The sequence below is a fragment of the Carcharhinus amblyrhynchos genome, chromosome 2 (genome assembly GCF_965287045.1).
Source record: "Carcharhinus amblyrhynchos chromosome 2, sCarAmb.v2.hapA, whole genome shotgun sequence".
NCBI lineage: Eukaryota > Metazoa > Chordata > Chondrichthyes > Carcharhiniformes > Carcharhinidae > Carcharhinus > Carcharhinus amblyrhynchos.
Genome location: NC_137325.1, coordinates 128467874 through 128488021, shown reverse-complemented (window position 1 = coordinate 128488021; position 20148 = coordinate 128467874). Strand labels below are relative to the sequence as shown.

At 41.2% G+C, this 20148-nt stretch overlaps 1 protein-coding gene across 6 annotated transcripts in view; it reads right to left on the bottom strand.

The window, feature by feature from the left end:
• Positions 1 to 20148, bottom strand: part of LOC145358519 (disco-interacting protein 2 homolog C) — a 571331-nt gene that overhangs the window by 58157 nt on the left and 493026 nt on the right. For all 6 annotated transcript variants that reach the window (XM_080212647.1, XM_080212672.1, XM_080212655.1 and 3 more), the window contains 2 exons: positions 15674 to 15842; positions 12637 to 12807 (listed from right to left, as the gene is read on the bottom strand). In XM_080212647.1, coding sequence (XP_080068773.1) covers positions 12637 to 12807; positions 15674 to 15842 — 340 coding nt within the window. The remainder of the gene's footprint in view (positions 1 to 12636; positions 12808 to 15673; positions 15843 to 20148) is intronic.

The following is a 20148-nucleotide window of genomic DNA, read 5'->3' as shown; positions in this document are numbered from 1 at the left end:
TAAATTTCCATTTCATTTGAATGGTTTAAAAGTTTCACACTGATTGCCAGTATGTGGAGGAGTACACGTGCCCTTTTAGGTGCTTATCCAAGCGATGAGAAAAAGGATTGCCTTCCTATGTTAGAGGAGTTACATAAAAGTGAGTTGTTGCTTGGTTGACAGTCCCTCCGAGGAGAAGAGCTGTCCAAAAATGTCTGGCAGGAGACAGCAGACAGGGTGATTGCTCTCTGCAGTGCCAAGAGGCCCAGACTGCAACAATGACAGCAAATCTATGGAGAGATGCTGCGGTAATGTTACATAACAGATTCTTTCAGTAAATATCTGTCCCAAAGTACGCATCAGAAAGTGTACCATCAAAATTGATTAGTCCAACTGCCTCATAAAGGCAGGAACTTGGGTTCAATTCCAGCCTTAGGTGACTGCCTGCGTGCAGTTTGCACATTCTCTCCACATCTGCGTAGGTTTCCTCTAGGTGCTCCAGTTTCCTCCCAAGTCCAAAAATGTGCGGGGGTTAGGTTGATTGGCCATGCTAAATTGCCCCTTAATGTCAGGGGGACCAGCAGGAATATGTGGGGTTACGGGCACAGGGCTTAGGTGGGACTGTCGTCAGTGCAGGCTTGAAGGGCTGAATGGCCTCCTTCTGCACCATACGGATTCTATAATTCTATCCAACCTTCCAGCACCTTTCAGTGTTTAATATACACACAGCCAATCAGAAGGTATACAGGACACCGGGAATTGTTGTGGCATTGAAATACGACACAACAAATCATTCCAACTGCGCTATGAAGAATGGCTTCATCTGCATATTATGTAACACTGGAAAACAGCAATAACATGTTTCTGCAAATTAACGTAAATAAGTGTGTTCAAAGGCAGGAACACATCTTAGCGTTGAGGCAATGTCAATAAATCACTCAGTTTGCAATATACATGTGTGTATATGGGGGTGCGGGGCTACATAACCATGAAATCAGTTGTTCAATTTGCCATTCACACTCTTCTCATTTTCATTTAATATGGTCAAATGGAAGCAATAGTTTTCTATAACCAAAATTTGGATTCATTTCTAAAATTTATGTAAACCAAACAAACAACACTTGTATTTATACAAACATATCAACGGCACATAGAACTAAACCATTCAGCCCCTTGAGCCTGCTCTGCTATTCAAGATATCACAGTTGATCTAAACGTAGCCTCAACTTCACTTTCATTCCTAAACTCAATACCTTTCGACTGCTTTGTCGATCAAGAATCTGTCTAATTTAACCTAAAAAATATTCAATGGCCCACCTCCATCACTGTCGGAGGAAACGAGTTCCACAGACTCAACCTTCAAGGAGAAAAAAAATTCTCATCTCTGTCTAAATTCCCTTAATTTTAAACAGCATCTTCTCATTCCAGTCTCACACACAAGGGGAAAATATTTTCCAGCATCAACTTTGTCAAGTCTCCTCAGTCTTAAGTGTTTCAATAAAGTTGCACTTCATTCTTCTAAATTCCAATGGATACAGGCCCAATCTGTCCATACTTTCCTCATTCCAGGTATTAGTTGAGTGAACTTATTCTGAATTATTTCTCATGCAATTGTGCCCCTTCTCAAATAAGGAGACCAAAGCGGTACGCAGTACTCTAAACTTGGTGCTACCCTAAACAACTATAGAGAAACATCCCTACTCTTATATTCCATTTTCATTGCACCAAACAACTTCATTCCATTTACCTTCCTAATCATTTGCTATATCAACATACAAGGTTACGATTCTTGTACCAGGACACCCAGGTCTCTCCGTGCCATTGAGTTCTGCAATCTCTCCCCCATTTAAATAATATGCTGCTGACAAAATGCCTTACGTGGCATCAGATACCAACAGATATATGAGGATTCAATAGGTAAATTACATGGATGAATTGATAACACATGTAGAAATAAACGGGTACGATACATGATATATTATTGCGACATAGTTGCGAAGTGAGCAAGAACTAAGTGCTAAATATTCAAGGGTATATGAGATTTTGGTAGGACAAGAAGGAAAAAGAGGTGGTATCGCACCTTTAATAGAGGATCAGAATAGTACAGTGGTGAGAAATTATGTAGGCTTGGCTTAGAAGATCAAGATATATAATTGGGTTGGTGGAGTTAAGAAATAGAAAGGGAAATAAATCACAGGCAGCAGTAATTTATAGGCCCCCAAAGCAAAAGTGACACTGAATGTACACCAAGAAATAATGATGGGTTTTAAGAAAAAATATCACAGGGTGGCATAGTGGTTAGCACTGCTGCCTCATAGTGCCAGGGTCCTGGGTTCAATTCCTGGCTTGGGTCACTATCTGTGTGGAGTTTGTACTTTCTCCCTGTGTCTGCATGGGTTTCCTCCAAGTGCTCTGGTTTCCTCCCACAGTCTTAAAAGGGACTGGCCATGCTAAATTGCCATTAGTGTCACATGAACTAGCTAGGGTAAGTGCATGGTGTTACGGGGATAGGGCCTGGGTAGGATTGTACTGGGTGCAGACTCGATATACCGAATGGCTTCCTTCTGCACTGTACAATCCTATGATTCTATAATTGTGAAAGATGTTTATGAGCGTTTATAAAGGACAGTTTCTTGATTATACAAGGTGTTATTTCAACCAAGAAACAGCCATAGACCTGGTAAATGTGTAATGAGACAGGGTTAATTCATTATCAAGATCCTCTCAGCAAGTGTGATCACAACAAGATAACATTTCACATTTACTTAGAGGGTGAGAAATGTAGGTCTGAAATTGGTGTCTTAAACTTAAATAACGCTAATTATAAAGATATGAAGATGGAGTTGGCTGGGTAGTAGCCTGGGAAAATAGTCTGAAAGATAAAATGGTAGATGAACAATAATAGACAACTATGGAGACATTTGATACTTCTCATCAAGACATTTTCCATTGCAAAAGACTATGAGAAGAATGCACCATCTGTGGTTAACTAAGTTAAGGATGGTATCAAATTGAAAGAAAAGAGGAAGTGCTGCAAAGATTAGTAACCAGAAAATTGGGAAAACTTTTAGAAGTCGGCAAAAAATGACTAAAAAAAGAGAAATTAAAATATGAGAGTAATCTAAGAAATGAATATAAAATTCTACAAGTATATAAAGAGGGAGAGAGTGGTGCAAGTTTATGTTGGTCACTTAGGGATGAGACAGGGAATTAATAATGGAAAACAAGAACGGCAGAGACTTTGAACAAGTATTTTGTATCTATCTTCTTGGTAGAAGACACAAAATAATCCCATGAATACTGGAAAATCAATGGGGAAAAGGAAGCAAGGAACATAATACAAACACTAGTACTAGAAACAAAGTATGAGGAAAACTATTGGGATTAGACCTAGTGGACTATATCCTGCAGTCTTAAAGTAAATGGCCACAGAGATTGGGACTGCATTGGCTGTAAACTTCCAAAATTCTCTAGATTCCGGAAAGGTCCAAAAGATTGGAAACTGGCAAACATAAGAAAGGAGGAAGACAGAAAGCTGAAAATTATAGGCCAGTTATAACATCTACTGTCTTTTATAATCTAATATAATCAGCTTTGACAAAGGATCATCTGGACGCGAAATGTCAGCTGTTTTCTCTTCTTAAAGATGCTCCAGGCCTGTTGAGATTTTCCAGCATTTTCTCTTTTGGTTTCAAGTTCCAGCATCTGTAATAATTCGCTTTTTTGCTATTATTGGCCATTTGGTCCCTCAAGCTTGCTCTGCCATTCAACTTTATTATGGCTTATCTTCCATCTCAATGTCATTTTCCTCCACTATCTCCTTGGTACTTTTAGCATCTAAAAGTCTACAATCTCTGTCTTGAACAAACTCAATTACTGAGCCTCCAAAGCCCTGTGGGACAAAGAATTGCAAAAAATTTACCACCGAGCGGAGACATTTCTCTTCACCCCAGTGAAGTAACAGTAATATGGTTCCAAATCAGGATGGTGTGGAGGATTAACACGCAGGTGGTGGTGTTCCCATGCATCTGCTGCTCTTGTCCTTCTAGATGATATGGGTCAAAGATTTGAGAAGTGCTGTCAAATGAGCCTTGCTGAGCTGCTGCACTACTGCCACTGTAATCAGTGACAGATGGGCGCCAGTCAAGTAAATTGCTATGTCCTGAATAGTGTCAAGCTCCTTGAATGAAGTTGGACCTGCACTCATCCAGGCAAACGGAGAGTATTCCATCACACTCCTGACTTGTGCCTTGTAGGTGGACAGGCTTTGGGGAGGCAGAAGTGACTTAAGAATCCTGCAGCGCTTAACAACTGACCTGCTGTTGTGGCCACTGTGTTTATACGGCTAGTCCATATAAAGTTTCTGAACCCTAGTGTCAGGGGGATTAGCAAGGTAAATATGTGAGGTTAAGGGAATAGGGTCTGGGTGAGATTGTTGTCAGTGCAGGCTTGATGGGCCAAATGACCTCCTTCTGCACTGTAGTAATTCTATGATTCTGGTCAATGGCAATCCCCAGAATGTTGATAGTGGGGACTCAGCATTGGCAATGCTACTGCATGACAAAAAGCAATGGTTAGATCTGTCTTCTGTCGGTGATGGTCATTGCTTGACACTTGGGTGAGTGTTGGGTTTGTCCTGCTATTTTTGTGGACAGAATATACTTGGGAAATGTTCCACATTGCTCGACTGACGGCATTGTTGTTGCTGTAGTGGAACAGCTTGACTAGGGGGGCAGCTAGATCTGGAGCTCAAGTCTTCAGTACTTTTACTGGAATGTTGATGGGCCCATAGTCTTTGGAATACTTAACATACATATGGAAGCTTATATGTTTTATTTTTATGCTTCTCTAGTTTACTTTCATATTCCATTTTCTCTTTTATTAATAGTTTCTTGGTCCAGGCCCTCCTTTGCTGAATTCTAAAATATTCCCAATCCTCAGCCTGACTACTTTTCAACTGTACAGGGCATTATCCATAGAATTCCTACAGTGCAGAAGGCGGCCATTCGGCCCATCGAGTCTGCACCGACCACAGTCCCACCGAGACCCTATTCCCATAGTCTCACGTATTTTCCCTATTAATCCCCTGACACTAGGGTCAATTTAACATGGTCAATCAACCTAAACCACACATCTTTGGACTGTGGGAGGAAACCAGAGCACGTAGAGGAAACCTGCGCAGGCACGGGGGAATGTGCAGACTCCACAGAGTGACCTGGGGTTGGAATTGAACCCAGGTCCCTGGCGCTTTGAGGCAGCAGTGCTAACCACTGTGCTACCATGCCACCCAAGTGAGACTGCAGTAGAGCATTGCAAACAGTTTTGTTCCCCTCATTTAAGGAGGAATATACTTGCATTAGACACAATCAGAGAAGGTTCACCAAGTTGAATCCTGTGGCGAAGGTGTTGTCTTATGAGTAAACTCACTGGAATTCAGAAAAATGAAAGGTGATCCGACTGAAACATCTAAGAACGGAGGGGACTTGACAGGATACATGTTGAGAGGATTGCTCTGCTGCTGGGAGAAGCTAGAACCAGCAACACAGATTCACAATAAGGTGTCTCCTATTTTAAATCAGAGATTTGGAGAAATATTTTCTCTCAAATAGTTGTTAACATTTGGCATTCTCTTCCCAGAGAGTTGTGGAGGGTGGGGGCTCATTGAATACATTCAAGGCTGAGTTAGGCAGATTTTTCATCCACAATGGAGTCCAGGGTTATGGGGGATAGCAGGAATGTGGATTCGAGGCCACAATCAGATCAGTTATCTTATTGAATGGTGGAGCAGGACCAAAGGACTGAATGGCCTCCTCCTCCTCCTGTTTCATGTCAAATTATGTAACGCACAGCAATAACCTTGTCTTGAATCAGCATTTACCTATATCAACAAAGCCAGAAAGGCTACTTCTCTTGCTCATAGGCATGCTAAAGATTAGAGGAAACAGGAAACATGTAAGAGTAAGGCAGCTGAGAATATATACCCAGCAAGGGTATAAAACAAGGGTAAGAGCTATCAAGGATTAATAAAAACAGAACATGCTGCAAAACTCAACAGGTCTGGCAGCACCTATGGTGAGAGGAACAGATTAATCTTTAAGGCCTAAAACCATTCACCTGAACTGATTTTTGCAGCATTTTCTGTTCGTATTTCAGATTTCCAACATCTCCAGCATTTCGCTTTTTCATCAGCATCAAAGGGTAAAGTAGTCATCAAAAGATAATGAGCTACATTGGAGGAGACAAGGAATGAAGGCACACAGTGATGCATCCAGACACAATGACACGCTCCAGCAATGAGAGAAAATAAGGAACTGGGCAGCTTGGCACAGGGAGATTTTCCAACAGTGAAAGAGGAAATTAGACTAAATTCAAGAATATGATGCAATCGGCTGAAGTGTGGCTGGAAGAATAGGGGGTAGGGAAGGGATTTCAACTTGCAGCGATGCATATTACATATAAAGCAGTACCACACAGACAATACAGCAGAGGCAGGCCAGTTGACCCAATTGATTCATGCCAGTCTTCATGCTCCTCATAAGCCTCCTCCACTTACTTTGTCTCATCCTGTCAAAAATGCCCTTCTATCCCTTTCTCCCTCAGTAGCAGAATGTATGGAGGGCGATGAAGAGTTAAAGATATACTTGCAACGTTTTCCTTTACTTTTCTCTATACAATATTGAATTGTGTTCCACCATAATTTCACTTCAATAGTCTCTCATCCATTTTCCAAATAATGAAAATGGGAAGATCTGCATCATTTATCTCCATCACAAAAACTTAGTCAGAAGCTAAGTTATAAACACTATTATTCTTAATTACTCAAGATGTGCAAGGTATCAGCTAGCCTCCTGATTAAGCAAATATTGTACCACTTGCACTGTACTCATTTTGTGGTTCAGCTTGTCTCCCTTTACCTTATATAAAAGCACAAAGGCACAGAAGTAAACACTCACTTTGACTATGAACTCAATTAAAATGAAGTACTTTATCTCAGTAGCTTTATAAGGAAGTAAGGGCACAGGCTATGCTAGTACAATATCAAATACAAATGTTATCCCCAACATCTTAGTAATTGATCTTACAATTACTCAGGTTGACAGGACTTCACCCAGCATTGCGCAAACATGATTAAATAAAGTTGCTTTTGCACAGAATATACATACTTTTAATTACCTTCCTGAACAGAAAATTAAATAACTTCCAAGTTTACTCAATTTGTCGAGAAATAATTGAAAGGAATTGACACAGCAAATGTCGCAAAGCAAGCCCCATCAAGGTTGCCTTTGCTGCAATGAATCCACGGAATATTTTCACTCTCTGTTAAATAATCATCTTAATCACTCCTGTGTATCACTGCTAAACTGGGCTTTGTGGTCAGTGGCAAAGCAACAGCAGTTGCGCTGATCTCCAAGGAAACTGAGGATTTCCCTTTCTCCAATGGCAGCTTTAACCTGGCATCAAATCAGGTGGGCAGCAGCAGAAATGTCAGCAGGCTGGGTAAGCAACCAATCATATTAAAGTATTTCCCCAGACAGTAAACCAGGAAGCTGAAAGCACTTCAATCTCCCTTTTTAATGTAACGTTTCAGGCAGTTAAATAAATGATTGTGACTGGGTTTTGATTGAAGCTGAAATATCAATATAAACAAACTTCAAAAATTTCATTATTTATTACAATGGAGAAATTAGACATTCCAGAAATATTAAATTAGCTTTTCAGGGTCATTGAGGTTGTTTAGAAGTAATGATGAAAGTCATACATTGTTAAAAACTCTGCTACTACCTTGTCCATCAATGGGTACCTTTTCCAAGGTTTTCATAGCGAGATCATCATAAAAGTTCTAGTTCTCATCAATTTGCTGATTGATAGAGAGTCTGAGGGGTGTCAAAAGCATCTCACCAGATGGAAAATTTAATCACCAAAAGTAACTTCTGGATTTCCACATCCCTTTCTGCTTGTGCGCAATCCAGAAGCTACCATCAGATTCAGTGGAGTCAAAATGGGGAAGGCTGACAATTTCACTGTCAGTACCACCTAGGCGTCGGCAGACCATCCACTAAGCCTACATCCAGAATAAGTATGTTAACCCTCGTCCATGATTCTCTGAAGGTATAATGTTAATTTAGATTAAATATCACAAAATCCCAAATAAATTCTTATATCTATGAATACCTAAACTCAAAGAGGTGCACTGAAAGACAAGTAGGAAGTCTCTCAATATCTCCTTCATCGAAGGAGCAGTACTCCGAAGGCTCGTGATTCCAAATAAACATGTTGGACTTTAACCTGGTGTCGAGAGACTTCCTACTGTGCCTATCCCAGTCCAACGCCAGCATCTCCACGGCACTGAAAGATAACGAGATAAAATCCAGAGGGTAGAAGAAACATTACACATTTTGCTTTTACAAAGCAAAAATCAACCAAGTCTAAAAAATGCCAGGTAAGACGCAAAACCATATATGAGTGTAAGGATCTGTATTCAGAAACTCAAAAAAGATAAAACTATTGTTTGATAGCCATTCCCTGCTTGAAAAAAAATGTTTTGTTTAAGGAATAATTGGCATAGACTTACAATTCTATGTATGTCTATACAAGTCATTTATTAAAATTGCATGACTTGCTTGAACAGGAAGCAGCTATCAAGCAACACAATTTTATTCTTTTTTTAGATCCAGGATATAAATCCTCACCACCTTGTAGGCTTTTATGTCTTATCTGGTTTTTTTTTTAGACTTAGATTGATTTCAGCTTTGTGAAAGCGAGTTGTGGACATAATCAGTTTTATTGATCTAAATGCGCTCATATTGTTTGAAATCAGGTCTTGAAAACAGCTTTGCAGTACATGGCTGGCATTGTGCTATTATTCGCTAAAAGGAAATATTTGACCGGACTTTATGTTAGAAATTAACTGAGGTTGTGAGCACTCACTATTATGAAGCAGTAAATCAGACAGCAACCTCTAGCGTCTGTACTTGTTAACCATGGAAATTGGAATATTGCTATTCGGGTTACACTGCTCAGCCAAAACCTTCACCGTACCAGTATTTTGCTGAGATGCAAATATACGATAAACATCCACTAATGAATTAGAAAACATTAGGGATTATTGATTGCAGTGAAAATGCATCTTAAATGATGTGATAAGTCTTAATTACCAACCTTGCAGACACTGAAAATTAATTTTCTAAACGTGGAGTCTCATTCCTTCAACTTCTTTTAAAGGTTTAAAAGTGAATTTTTTTAAAAAACTTTTCCTTGTTCCTTTTATACACCATTCCTTTTCTTAATCTATGATGCAAAGATGTTTGCACTGGACTGGGGTGGGCACAGTAAGAAGTCTCTCAACAGTCTCAACTGATGAAGCAGCAGTGCTCTGAAACCTCTTGATTCCAAATAAACCGGTTGGACTTTAACCTGGTGTTGAGTTTCTTAATCTAATTCATTTTAATCTCTATTTTGCTTTCTGTACATGATTTGATGTTGAATTAACTATGCTAACTTACACCTTCTGATTCAGATTCTGCATGCCAAAGTGAGGATTCTCCCATCTGTGTGGTAAAGGTGGTGCTTGCCTGGTTTGCAACAGGTCCCAAATCCCCCACAGAGGGTGCTATTTTCTACAACTGGCAATGGGTTTGAAGGCAGATAGCTTGTTAAATCCAGAGTGCAGCCTGCCCACCACCTGCCCATCCACACCAGGATTTAATCAGGAGTATGAGAGGTCCATGCCAAGTGCCAAGACCAGGTTGGCGGGGGGCAAGAGCACCCTTCTTAACAGGCCCCTGTGTCCAGTGAGGCCACCCACCATGGTTTTATTCCCTTCAGACTTCCCCTCCCTTCTTGGTCTGTCAAACCCATGCTCCCCTTGCGCACCTCCACCCCAGTTCCCTTTGTCAGGGCCTGCCAGCTTTGCACGTGGTAAGACTCTCAAACAAAAAGCCAAACTCTGGATCTAGCACTACACACATCTGTCCTGCAGTACTGGAGAACTGTCAATCTCTAACAGGCTGGCAGCTCTCTGAGGCAGAGCTTAAACCCAGAAGGCATATATCCCACCACCTCTGTTTTTGCAAGTGGTATCAAGCAGCATTTACTCAACGAAAACCTGCTCACTGCCGCTCAGTTTGGGTACTGCCAGAGCCACTCAGTTTATGATATACAGCCATCATAAGGTCAGAAGTGGGGATGTTCACCTATGATTGCACAATGTGCTGCACCATTTGTGAGTCCATGGAACTGAAGCAGTCCATGTCCATATCCATATACATCAATGTTCAGGCTTGGATTGACAAATGGCAAGTAACATTCAGGTTCACAAATGCCAGGCACGGACCATTTCCAGCAATAAACTATTCAACAGCATTAAATTGAGTTATCATCATTGAATCTCCACTACAAAAATCCTGGGGACTATAATTGACCAGGAACTGAATTGGACCAGCCATATAAATAAATTGGCTATAACAGCAGGTCAGATGTTGGAACTTATGTGATTTCCCCAAGTCTGTCCACAATCTACAAAGCACAAGTCAAGGGTGTGATGGAATATTCTACATTTGCAGCTCCAACAACACTCAAGGAGTTTGACACCATCCAGGACAAAGCAGCCCGCTTGATGGCACCTTATCCACCATCTTAAATATTCAATCCCCCCACCACTGATGGTGGCTTCAGTGTGCATCCCTTCAAGATAAACTGCAGGAAGGCTCCTTCAGCAGCACCTTCCAAATTCCCAACCACCACCATCTAGAAGGACATGGACACCAGATACCTCGGAACACCACCACCTGCAAGTTCCCCTCCAAGTCACTCACCATCCTGACTTGGAAATATATTGTTGTGCCTTCGCAGTCACTGGATGAAAATCCTGCCACTCCCTCCTGAACAGCACTGTGGGTGTACCTAAACCACATGGACTGCAACGGTTCAAGAAGGCAGCTCACCAACACCTGCTCCAAAGCAGTTGAGAGTTAGGAATGTGTGCCAGCCTAACCAGTGATGACCATATTCCATGAAAGAATACACAATTCTTTTAAAAAATTCACCCACAGCCAACTGGAAATAGCGAGTGTTGTATAATTCAGCCTAAGGTCTGTGTGTAAGTGTAGGTGCAATGAATGCAAGTGCTATTCAGTTGTTGCTAACTGCAAAATCAGGGCCGATACAAAATCTGATAAAGGTCCAGTCATTGGGAAGAACTGAAGATAACTGACCGAACAAACTGTTTAGTTACAATGCTGTTGAAGTAATCTCATGCCATCTAGCCCCCTTAGGAAAGGGCTGCAATAGGCAAATGAAAATGGCACTACAAGAATAATTAGTTTATTTTAGTTTGCTAACAGACAGTGCAGATTTTTGCTGTCTGCTCTGAGCAGCAGAATTGTAAACACAACAGTTATAAATAGAGCCACATTTGTAAATAGATTTACACGATGCAGAAAGGAAATTTCGTCATCGAGTGAAACCTCTCGCTGTGTCTCGGAGGGCTGTTGAGCAATGATTTTGCATGCATAATATCACCACCTCAGGAAACCAGCTTGCCATGTTCCAACAGTGATGTCAAAACAGCACTAAATTCCAATTTCCTTTAACCTGATTTGCATGAAGCTCCCAACTTATGATCCATGTTTCACACAAATAATTTTCCCATAGGTGGAACAATTCCCATATGTAGTCTATGATTGGCACCATTTGATGACCATCTGTTGGTTAATAATGCACTTTTGAACAATTACAGCGCATGTCAGATTCAAACTTGAAGGCAATGCAGCAAATTCACACCCCTGCCATGACAAAATTGTGTCCTTTTTGCTGCCATACTTGCAATGAAACTAGTTCCACTAAAACAGAAGAGTTTTCTAACCAGATCCTAGATTAATTTCACACAAATTAGCTTTGACAAAGGATCATTTAGACACAAAACTCTTTTCTCTCTCGACAGATGCTGCCACTCCTGCTGAGATTTTTCCAGCATTTTCTCTTTTGGTTTCAGATTCCAGCATCCGCAGTAATTTGCTTTTATCCCTAGATTAATTTTCTATTTCAATAAAATTGATTTGGTCATCACAGCCCATTAAGAAGTCATTGATTTTCTATCCTTTGCACAAGTTACTGCTTCTGCTGATGTGTCGCAAAGGCACTGAGGACTCTGATCTTTAACTGTATCTAAATAGCTTCAGACAAACAACGAGAAACATTTTTAAATATCTGTAGGCTGTAACAGGACAGTTCCACATTGACATTGAATCTATGGTTCCACATTGACATTGAATCTATGTTTTTTTTCCATTATACAGATCCAACATGTTAACCTATCTGTCTTCAATACAATGTAAAATGGTTCTGTAAGCACCCTTCCAGCAAATGTGTACAAACTCTGACATCTGCATCAAATGAAAAGGCCAGGGAGAGGCTGCAGTAGGGCCATGAAATCATGAATATACAACTGTGTAAATTTCACGCGCTTTAAAAATTGCACTTTCAAGCATAATGCATGCAATTGCAGAGAAAAATAAATTTGAAACAAACGAAAACTGAAAGGTCTATAAGGCCAGCCAATTAGTTACAGACGGAAAAAGAAGCCCATCATTTTTACAGTGAATTTACAACCATAATAAAGACAAATATATTCACAGCTGTGAGTGTGCAGATTCCTACCTGAAGGCAAATAGCAAGGTTCACTCTGCAACCAAACGACGTACTAACTGCTCTTGGGTTAAGGTTCAGGTCCTTAAATAACTTAGAAAACGACTGGGTGAGTGTTATTCGAGGGCGCTCTTCCGCAACAACAACACAGGTTCGTACACGAGATAGATCCAATCCCCTCGTCTAAAGGCAGAAGACACAACAAATTGGCAAAAGATCACTCAAAACTAAAACAATTAGCTGTGGGAAAATGTTAAAGGCCAGGGTGAAAAATTAGTCACAAGTGTTTGAGTATTCTGCGGAATTTGGCAATTTTGCATATCCAAGTAGCACGGCTGTAGACAATTTAATTAAATACATAACTGTTATCCTCTAAATGGGGCCCAGAAGTTGCAGCCATCCCAACATACTCCTACCCTCCATCACTGGGAATTTTTTTTTTGTGTGTCCATTGGATATGAACATTACTAGTCAAGGTCAACATTTTTTGTCCATCCTTAATGCACCACAAACTGAACAACATCCCACAGGGCACAGAAGTTTCCAGGATGGCCTGTGCTTGGTCATGGGTAAAAATGATACATAGCAAAGTTATTGGAAGCTCAGGCAAAAATTTACTCTAATCATGGTTAGAAAATTTTATCGCAGTACATTTTATGATAAATACACCTGTCAAATCTATATATTTAAAATAATAATGAATAATTTGGTGCGAGTTTTGACTTTTTTAAAACCATTCCAAAAGACAGCAAGTGAAGAAATTGTGAGGTCCAACATTGTCAGAGGTTTGGAAAATTAAACAATTGACCTATTCTTTTAGCCTTCTCATGCTGTACTGTCCAATAAAGTCCTTTAAATCTGTTCTCCACTTTCCTTCCGCAAATTGTCTCAGAGATTCCCTACAGTGTAGAAGAGGCCAATGGACCTCAGTCTGCATCGACTCTCTGACCAAGTATCTTGCCTGGGCCCTCAGCCCCACCCTATCCCTGTAACCCTACACATTTACCATGGCCAATCAGTCTGACCTGCACATCTTTGGACTGTGGGAGGAAACCCACACAGATGTGTGGAGAAAGTGGATAGGCAGTTACCCAAGGCCGGAACTGAACCTGAGTCCCTGGAGCTGTGAGGCAGCAGCACTAACCACTGTGCCACCGCACTGCTTATTCTGATTTACCATTTAAGCAAGTGTAGCTAATTAAAATTCAAAACAAGTTGCAACGTTGAGTCTTCTTTTTGATAGAACTACAATAAGGTCAGAGATTTAAAGAGCATTTCTAGCCGTTGGCCAAAAATAATAAATCAACTAACATCCATACTGAATGGAAACGGTCATACATAAAGTTAGCTCTGCATTCCCTCGGTTTCTGCTCCACTAGAGGAAGATTATGGAATCTTCTGTAACTGACCATTTGTGAATTTTCAGTAGCTTGAGCATCTGTCATATAATCCAGGCCTTTCTCAGGTTTGACTCTTGTGCCTGGACTTGTAGTGGTGTTTGGGAGTGCCCCCCTCACCCCGAAAGATGATGTGAGGGGGTTTGGGGAGGGGTGTGAGGGGGTTTGGGGAGGGGTGTGAGGGGGTTTGGGGAGGGGTGTGAGGGGGTTTGGGGAGGGGTGTGAGGGGGTTTGGGGAGGGGTGGGAGGGGGTTTGGGGAGGGGTGGGAGGGGGTTTGGGGAGGGGTGGGAGGGGGTTTGGGGAGGGGTGGGGAGGGGTAGGGAGGGGGAACACCCAAGTGAGGCTGCTCTAAAAAGTAGGCATCTAGGCTACGATGGAGCCTAGGAACTTCTCAGTACTCCCTGCCTCGTGCACAACTGAATAGGCCATTGTGCTTGCTTCCAGCATGTGCCTAGCAAACTCTGGGTCATGGAATCATCAACATTAGGGGGAGGAATTTCCTTGTGGGCTCCTGAACCCACCTACCTGACTGAAATATGCTTCAGAAAAAGGAACTCCATGCAGTTTTCCCAAGGCGCACAAATTAATAGCCACAGGATGGACTCTCAAAACTACAAAGCCAGTAAGAGGCCTTCCAGCTTGAAAAGCAAAACATGGGTTGGCATTGCTGCCTCACAGCGCCAGGGACCCGGGTTCAATTCCAACCTCAGGGTCATTGTCTGTCGGGGAGTTTGCATGTTCTCCCCGCGTCTGCATAGGTTTCCTCAGGGTGCTCCCACAGTCACAAGATGTGCAGGTTAGGTTAATCGACCACACTAAATTGCCCCTTCACAGGGTAAATATGTGGGCTTATGGAGATACAGCCTGGATGGGATGGTCGTTGGTGCAGGTTTGATGGGCCAAATGGCCTCCTTCTGCACTGTAGGGATTTTATTCTCTGAAGATGCAATGGAATGCAAGTAAAACTACAAAACTGAGGTTCCTCCTCGCCAAAATGTAAAGTATAAAAAAAAATGACCTTGTAGCCAGACTACTAATACGGAGGTGTGGGGAGAGGAATGAGTGTGATGGGGCGAGTCCCTCTATGAAGCGGCCTGAAGCTGCTAATGCAGCCAGACAGATAGGAAGGCCTCTAGGCCTGCCTGGGACACTGGTGTGCAGTCTGCCACCGAGTGCTCACCCCCAGCTACTTAAACTAGCAACCGCTGGCTTAAAAGGCCCTTAAACAAGCCACATTGGCTGCCCACTATTTTTAGTACTGCCTGCTTCAGTTCTTATCCCCGGAGGAGCAAAACCATCAAGCCTGTGGAGTTTTCACTTGCTCTCAAATTTAACATCTGTAGCTATGATTTGGGCAAGTGTTCCATGTTATTGTGCTGCCAGCTGGAAAGTAGTCAGTACATTAAAGCAGCGTCATTTCACTTCTCAGCTCGCTATCTACGCAAGAACCTGTTTGACTCTGTTCCTCAGCTTATTCAATTTACACACATTTCTACACTTTGAAGGTTATAATAACTCTAGTGATTGTTTTTCAAGGAATTACCCACAACAGTGCACACGAGATTGGACGCAGGCCTCCAACATTTGAATAAACCTGCAGACTAAAACACTGCGGTGAAGATTAGCCATCATAAAAATAAAAATCATTAACCTTGAGTGATTCAGTTTGTGAGCCGAGCCCCTTCGTGCAGAGTTCCATAACAGAGTATGAGCAGAAGGTGTCTCGAACCTTATACTGACTGACAGCAAGGAGCCACAGCGAGGGATTTATCTCCAGTTCTGAAGGAGGGATGAGAATGGACTGGTGCCCCGAGTAGACACTGCAAAGGAAAGAAAGGCCTGTATATTAAAACAGGCAGAAATACACACTAACGCACAAATAGGATAGATCATGCTTGACTAATTTAATTTAATGCTTCACGAAATTAGAGTGCGTATAAAGAGATGCATGTTGCGTCTATAGATCTTCAGGATTCGTTTGATAAGTTGCCACTTGGTATGAGGATTGCCTCAGATGATATTGGAGAGATCAGCTGGAGGCAGAAAGCAAAGACTAAATAGTGAACGGCAGCTTTTCCGATTTACGCACGTGGATAGTGGCTTGCCACAGGATGCTGTCCAGGCATACGTTTTATCTTAAGGACATACAGACAACACTTACAGGTTTATCAGAGTAGAAGGAGCAAAGGAGGAAGGTAAACTTGGGGGAAAAATAAATGACAGGTCACATGCCCTACATGTAAAATTTAGCAGACTAGAAGGAGAGAGAAAGAAAACAAAAAGGCACAAAAGAATAGATCTTTAATGTGAAAGTGAAAGTGGGCGCCACAGTGGTTAGCACTGCTGCCTCACAGCGCAGGATCAATTCCCGACTTGGGTCCCTGTTTGTGGGGCATCTGCACATTCTCCCTGCGTCTGCGTAGGTTTCGTCCGTGTGCTCCAGTTTCTTCCCACAGTCCAAAAGACGTGCTAGTTAGGAGCATTGACCCAAACAGGCGCCGGAGTGTGGTGACTAAAGGAATTTCACAGCAACTTCAACTAATAAATAACCTTTACTTTTATTTTAGTGTAGAAAAGATCACAAAATTACAAATTAAGTTTAAATTTGACATCATAAGAGATTAATGCCAAATTTGTGTCATACATTTGGTTTGGCCGTACTTGGAATGAGAGAGCATTTCATAATACCCGTTAAGTACATTAACACCACGGTTAGAACATCAGAATTATATCAGGAACAGGTAGGGCTTGGCAAATCTGTGTGCCTGTTACTTCTACCTATGACGCTGCAGATTAAAATCTCCCACAAGGCTTTCGCTGGCCATCAGGAGACTAATGCCAATTCAAGGACACTCCTGGTCATTCCGGGAGGGTTGACAACCCTGGGGAACAAGGAGTCATCACTAACAGCAACAGCTCGATAAAGTGGAAATGTTTCCACTGGAGCCAAGATGATTAAGGGGAATCTAAGAAAAATGTTCAAATTCTGAAAATTGTTGAGAGTGAATAATGAATGGAGTGTTTGTGGTGGTTGACGAATCAAGCAACATTTTACCACAAGTGGCCTGCTGAGCCAAAGGCTATGCAATCATTTAAAAGGGAGTCAGGGAAGGAAGGATGTGGAGGAACAGGGTTAAGCTGCAGTCGCATCACCAGTTTTCGATAAATATTAACAACGTGAACACCCATTAGAAACCTTGAAGGGAAGGGATTTTATGGTCACATTCATCCTAAAACCATAAAATCCCGCCCAAGGTCAATGGACCTTTCCATGGTCCACCCTGCTTTGATACCCGTGGCAGGCGGCATGGTAAAATTCATCCCCATACTGTATAACCAGTTACATTCCAGTCCTCCCAATAATTTAATTCTATGTTTTGTCACTTAAATACTGTACACTCAATTAAATGCCCTTGACTCAAAAAAAGTTTATAATGATGATTAAATGTTTAAATATTGTTACTCCCAAATTAATATTTTTTCACCACTATGTCTTATTTAAAACAGAGCTGTTACTTGGTGTACTCATAAGTATTGCTTTCATCCTCATATTAGCAGGAAAAAAAGCTTGAAATCATTAGCAAGGCGGATCCAGATCTAGTTTTTAAGAGAAATGTTTTCATTGATAATGGAGGACAGTGAAGTCCCTGATGATTTTCAGCTGCTTTTTGATTTGATTTATTATTGTCACGTATATTAACATACAGTGAAAGGTATTGTTTCTTGCGCACCATGCAGATAAAGCATACCGTTCATCGAGAAGGAAAGGAGAGGGTGCACAGTGTAGTGATACAGTCATAGCTAGGGTATAGAGAAAGATCAACTTAATGCAAGGTAGGTCCATTCAAAAGTCTGATGGCAGCAGGGAAGAAACTGTTCTTGAGTCACTTGGTACGTGGCCTCAGATTTTTGTGTCTTGTGACGGAAGGTGGTGGAAGAGAAAATGTCTAGGATGCATGGAGTCCTTAATTATGCTAGTTGTTTTGCTGATGCAGTGGGAGGTATAGACAGAGTCAGTGGATGGGGGGCTGGTTTGCCTGCTGGTTACACCTGCTCAACAGTTGGGTTAATTTACCTTTTACCTCAGTTTAGATAATATCATTCTGTATTGGCAAATTTGCTGTTAACCAGATTTAACATTTTTTTGTTGGAAATCCAGTTGAGGGCGACTCACTTGCTGTTTACCTCAGCGACAAGACTGAGAAATCTTCTGACAGATTTTCATATTCAGAGCTGCCAGCAGATAATGGCTGTTTGCATTTATTAAGGCAAAGAAACTGTAAACAGTATATCTAAATTAATCAGAATCTGGAATCCAGGAAAACATTAGTCATTCGTTACTTGGCATCACATATGTATCCAATACTAAAACATTCCAAAATGAGTCAATTCTATATTTGTTAATGGAACTGCTGCCACAAACCAGTTAAAAAAACAGCTATGTATAAAAAGTTCAGAGTAACAGCTGGATCCATCTTTTTTCAAACAATGTTCTAACCAAGCAAAAGAAATCAATATTATGTTAGAAAAGTTTATTGTTATACATTGGACAGTTTAAAAATGCCAAAGCGCGATTATACATGTATGATTTGTGTATCGCAGATGATTGGTGGATAAACCAGTAAGTCTTGCACTGGCTTTGGGTGGCTTTGTCTGTGAGTGGTGTGCCGAAGACTAACTTGGGACAGTCTTCATCTTCCGACTGTAACCCAGCTGTATGCTATCGCATGTGCTTTTTCAATCTTTCCGAGGAAGTTGGTAAATAACAGTCTCAAAAAATTGTTATATTGAATATGGCACTCCGTAAGGTTTGGCTTATTGGTCTGCGCAATTTAAAACATCAACATATTTACATTGCCTCGTTAATATAACAAAACGTCCCAAGGATCTTCACAGGAACATTATAAAGTAAGACACTGAGTCACCTAAGGAGATACTAGATCATGTGACCAAAAGCTTGATCAGGGAGGTAAGTTTGAAGAAGTCTTTTACAGGAAGAAAGTGAAAGTGAGATAATGAGACAGAAAGGTATAGGGAGGAAATTCCTGAGTTTGGGGCCTAGGCAACTTGAAGGCACAGCAACCACCAATGGTGGAGCAATTAAAATTTGGAATGCACAAGAGGATGGAATTAGACTGCAGATATTTCGAAGGCTTGTGGGATTGGAGAAGATTACAGAGAAAGGGAGGGTCAAGAAGAATTTAAAAACAAGGATAAAACTTGTATTCACTATGTTGATTGACTGTGAGCCAACATAGGTCAGCAAGCACAAGGATGACAGGGGAATGGGCTGGTTTTGAGTCAAGACACAGAAAGCGGAGTTTTGGATGACTTCCAAGCTTGAGGAAGTTAGAGTGTGGGAGACCATTCAGGAGTGCACTGAAACGGTCAAGTCTAGATGTCACGAAGATATGAATGAGGGCTCAGCAGCAAATCAGCTGAGATGGCACAAAGTCAATCATTGTTATGGAGGTGGAAACAAGTGGTCTGAGAGTGGAATGAATATGAGTTTGGAAACTTAACTCAGAATTGCATATGACACCAAGGTTACAAATGGACTGATTTAATCTCAGACTATTGGCAGGGAGTAACTGAAAAGATGGTTACAATAGAAGAAAAAAATGTTTCTAAGGCACCCATTATGTGGTAAACCAACGGCATGCAAAAGAAATAGAACAAAACTATGAAACCATTCCTACCTACAGGGAGGGTTAGGAAATGATTTAATTTACAGTAATAACCCAGACAATTATCAGTGTATGATAGTTATTTTTAAAAGTATTAATGCTGTTAAGTAATAGTCATAGGTGGATAAATTGCTTCACGCCCATTCATATACAGGGACTGAACTCCACACAATATAAAGACACAAATATTCATCAGATTTGCTGACATTTATAAAGCACCTTAAAATATTCTCATGGCATCCCAAATGCCAGTCTGCACAGTGTGAGGCCCCACAAATAAGATGAATGAGGATCATAATAAATACAACCAGAAGGAGAAAGCCACCTGGACTCTCAAACCTGCTCTACCAGTCAATAAGATCATGGTTGATCTGAATGTGGCCTTAATTCCACTTTCCAATGTTGATTGACTGTGAGCCAATGCAGCTCACATTGCTAC